This window comes from Solanum stenotomum, chromosome 7 (genome assembly GCF_019186545.1).
Source record: "Solanum stenotomum isolate F172 chromosome 7, ASM1918654v1, whole genome shotgun sequence".
NCBI classification, from domain to species: Eukaryota; Viridiplantae; Streptophyta; class Magnoliopsida; order Solanales; family Solanaceae; genus Solanum; species Solanum stenotomum.
In genome coordinates this window covers 29,551,869-29,555,997 of record NC_064288.1, presented here as the reverse complement: position 1 = coordinate 29,555,997, position 4,129 = coordinate 29,551,869, and the positions used below count along the sequence as shown (strand labels likewise).

At 37.6% G+C, this 4,129-nt stretch overlaps 1 protein-coding gene across 3 annotated transcripts; it reads right to left on the bottom strand.

Moving 5' to 3' along the window:
- Positions 1-258: 258 nt before the first annotated feature.
- Positions 259-3,573, bottom strand: LOC125871849 (probable inactive receptor kinase At5g58300). Of its 3 annotated transcripts, none has more exons than XM_049552537.1 (3): positions 2,999-3,573; positions 1,390-2,808; positions 259-988 (listed from the first exon to the last, which is right to left on the bottom strand). In XM_049552537.1, exons 2-3 carry the CDS (start codon positions 2,723-2,725, stop codon positions 363-365), a joined length of 1,962 nt encoding a protein of 653 aa, XP_049408494.1. In that variant the 5' UTR covers positions 2,726-2,808; positions 2,999-3,573; the 3' UTR covers positions 259-362. The 3 variants fall into 3 exon arrangements, with proteins under 3 accessions (XP_049408494.1, XP_049408493.1, XP_049408495.1); XM_049552536.1 differs by having other exon boundaries at positions 3,109-3,573; XM_049552538.1 differs by having other exon boundaries at positions 3,440-3,569.
- Between the last annotated feature and the right edge of the window lie 556 nt (positions 3,574-4,129).

Here is a 4,129-nt window from a genome sequence, read left to right as displayed (position 1 = left end):
CTAATAGCAGCTACACACACATGTTAAGTGTATGCTATATATACTCCTCAGATTGTAACTAACTTCATACTCAATAGAAGATATTTTCTGTTCAATTACTTCTTCTTCTGCATAACTCAAAGCTCCATTAATGGAGTTTATCAAGATCAAGATCAAATCAACAAGTGCTATGGTAAAATAAGTTTGTGTCTTTTTGATTTGAAAATAAAAGTGGAGCTAGACATAATAGGATTGAATTTTTAGATATAGGCAGTGATGAAGAATGATAGTATCTAAAAGGTCTGAATTATACTTAAAAACAAGAAAAGACGTTCAAATACACATTTGGTAATAGAATTGAGTAGTAAGAAATGCATGAGTTATCATGGCGTTGGACTAGTTGGGCTCCTAGACTTGTTATCTTCAGATGATGGCCTGTTTCCAGAATCAATTTGTTGGATATCTTCAATCATCTGGACAACTTGACTCATGTCAGGCCTTGTTTCAGGCACGTTTGCCACACAAGTCATTGCAATCTGCAGCATCTGCACCATTTCGTCTTCGATATTTTGAAACTTGATGAGCTCAGCATCAAATACCTCAGCAGTCCATTCCTCCCTCACAACAGACTGCACCCATCTTGGTAAGTCTACCACCTCATCATGGCCAGGTGGCTGCACTGGTGCTTTCCCAGTAAGGAGCTCAAGAAGCAGAACACCAAAGCTGTAAACATCGGATTTCTGAGTGCATTTCTTGGTCTCTATCACCTCGGGTGCTCTATATCCTGCACTCCTTGATGGGATAGTAGGAAAACCCATTAAAGGTATAAGACCAACATCTGAGATGCATCCATTATTATCGTGGGTGAGAAGCACATTGGATGACTTGATATTTCCATGAATTAATTTGCCACCAGAAACAGCATGGATATGGGCAATACCACTTGCAGCTCCATGGGCAATCCTCAATCTAGATTCCCAATCCAGTGTTCTTCCCAAGTCCTTGTTGCCTATAATCAATAAACAAGGAGCAATGAAAGAAAAGAACTTTCTTGTAAACAGTTTGAAAATTATGTATAGCACCGAACAACTAATCTGACATTCAACAACTTGCAAGTTGCATCTTGCTTCAAAATAATATGGAGAACTATTAGTGCATGAAACCAATATCACATGTTATAAAGTCTTCAAGACAAACTTGCATGCCTATTTCAGGAGTGTTTATTTATAATGCTTGTCTAGGGGCTTTTCTAAAGAATATAGGTACTTCATTTCACATTCGGAATCTATGATCTCGTGCAACTTTTACAGCTGATTTTCTTGCCAGTCTTAGTAACTAAGGATATTCCCAAGCACCTGGATGGGTATGACAGCTAAAAGAATGGGAGGACAAAAGAAGGAAGAATGTTACCATGCATTCGAGTGGATAAACTGCCTGCCAGTACATGATCATAGACAAGAAGTTTTTCATCTTTGGAAAAGTAATAAGCACGAAGAGCAACAACATTTCGATGCTGATCCACAGTGCCAATTGTCTCCATCTGTTGGTCAAACTCTCGTTTCCCAACAACAACTTCCTTCAGCCGTTTCACAACAACAGTCGTTCCCTCCTCCAAGATGGCCTTGTAGGTTGTTCCATAGCTCCCTTTACCCAAAACCTCAGCTGAGGCTCTCAACAAATCTTCAAGGTCAAAATTGAAAGAACAACCCTCAAAGAAAACCAATTTGTTCTTTTCAGCTGCTTGTACTCCACTACTGAAGTCCTCTGTTTGCTTCGGACTTCCTCCTCCATTAAAGTCTTTTCTTTGCTGTACACCTCTCTTAGTATAATATCGCTTCATACAACACAAGAAAATCAACACAGCTAGACATAGGATCCCTCCAACACCTCCTACAACAATGCCAATGATAACCCGTGTACTCAAGCTTTTCTTGCCTTTATGGTTTTCAGGAATTGTTGGTGAGGCTGGCAGGACGCTCGGAGAACGAGATGGTGGTGTTAGACTCAAAGGAGAAGGTGGAATTGAAGGGAATGGAGACGGTGAAGGCGCAAAAGAAGGGCATTGAGTCAAGGGTTGTCCACATAATAGAGAATTTCCTTGAAATGAAGAAGCAGAAAACTTTGCAAGGGATGGTGGAATTGAACCATTGAGTTCATTATTACTCATATTCAATTGCATAAGCCTTGGTAGGTTTACATTAGGAATGGATCCTGTGAGGGAGTTGTTTTGTAGGTTTAAACCAGTAAGATGTGTCAGATTTTGAATTGTTGTTGGAATTTCCCCTGAGAAGGAGTTGAAAGAGAGATCAATGAAGTTAAGCTGTAGAGATAGAGAAGAAGGTATTTCACCAGAAAATTTGTTTTGTTGTATAAATATGAAATGGAGGGACGGAATAGAGATGATGTCTGAAGGAAGATTTCCAGTGAGGGCATTGGAATGAAGGCTGAGGGTTGTTAGTGCATCCAGTCTTCCTATGGTATTGTCTGGAATAGGACCATAAAGTCCAATACCAGGAAGCCGAAGTGCAACTACACGAGTGCCATCTGAGCTGCAACTTACGCCATGCCATGTGCAAATGGAAGAGTTAGTGTTCCACTTGAAGTTTCGAAGATGAGGTACTGCAGAAGCAAAGTCAAGTAGTGCTTGTCTATCTGAGCTAAGGTCAGCAATAACATTTGGGAAGAGGAGCAAAAATAGGAAGAGAGAAAGAGGAAGTAGATCTATTATTGGGTGTAGCTTCATCATTTAAATCTATTTGCTCCTGGACTTGCCAAGTCAACTCAAGTTGCCATAAGATATCAACTTTGTATGTCATCCATTTGCATCACCTAGTAACAATGGTAAACAAAAATGTGGCAGAGAAGTTAGATATATGGAAAATATCCCCATCACAGTATGAAATGAAGAGACAATTAATTCCCCGTAGAGCAAAGGACACTTTGTGGCGTTTAGGACATGAGTGAAAACATGTTTGAATGAAGTTGAAATAATGAGTAAATTTGATGAACCAACACTTACCACACACAATCTATGGCCAGAGCCAGAGGGGTGTGCCTTGAAAAATGGAGTATCAACACTAATGTAAGCAAAGGTAGTAGAGAGTTGAAATAATAGGGGAAAGAGTATACCTTGAATAATGGTGAACTCTACTGCAATGAAGAAAATGGGTGAGAGCTTAATATATAACGGTTGAGAATTGAGAAAAAAGGTCGAAGTCTTGTGCCTTACAATTCCCCTCTAAACTTGCTACTCCGACGTACGGCATTTTGTTTACTTTGCAAAATCAGATTATTCTTTTTACTTCCCTCTGCAGCAGCAGCAGCTGGTGGTACCGGTAGGAAAAAACAAAGCAGTAGGAAGGAAAAAACTTTTCTTTTCAAAAGAAATAAAGAATAATGTTTGAGCTTCTTCGTGAAGCAAACGGAATCTCTGCTATCCTAGCACAGATCTCGAGGTTACCTCTCCAACTACTTCTTGCTTATCATTTTCAACCATTTATGCTAGCTTAACTACAACATTCACCTTCTGCAACTACTCATTGGCTGTCATTCATAAGGCACACACAATTGGCAACCCTCCGAAGTGGAAATTCCCACTATTAATTCTTAATCCACACAAAAAAATAAAAAGGACTTTATTAATTTCGTCTCAAATACACTCACCAAAAAGTTTGTCCATTAATAAACGTATTAGTTTAAACACATACTCTAATATTCAATTAATAAGATGGAGAGGGTGGCCTAACGTTTCATTCATTAAATTAAATACCGTCAAAATAATTGAATTCTTCTGTCATTTCACACTCTTTAAAAGAAGATTAATAACTCCTTTGAGTGAGCTTGAAAGTTGGTCAAATCTATTCTTAGGTAATATTTAATTTTTGAGAGTATTTGACAAAGTGAAAATTGAGTTAAAATAAGTTTAAAATAAAAAATCGGACTCCCTTACTTTTTATTTTTGATTTAAAAGTCATTTTAAGTTTTGATTTTTTTTTTAGATTTAAAAGCTAGTTTATTTAGCTTATCCAAACGAGTTTTAAGACATAAATTAGACATTACATTTCATTTTTGCCCTTATTAAATATTGTCAAATTAATCTTTAGAATAATTCAAAGCAATTAATTTTTTTTGAACTCATTACATAAAAAAT

What these genes read in the sequence shown, in the direction of transcription:
- LOC125871849 (XM_049552537.1), bottom strand. Translation starts at nt 2,725, where the DNA reads ATGATGAAGCTACACCCAATAATAGATCTACTTCCTCTTTCTCTCTTC. An exon ending in TTTATCCACTCGAATGCATG is followed by an intron (nt 989 to 1,389) that starts GTAACATTCTTC and finishes TATTGATTATAG; the next exon opens with GCAACAAGGACTTGGGAAGA.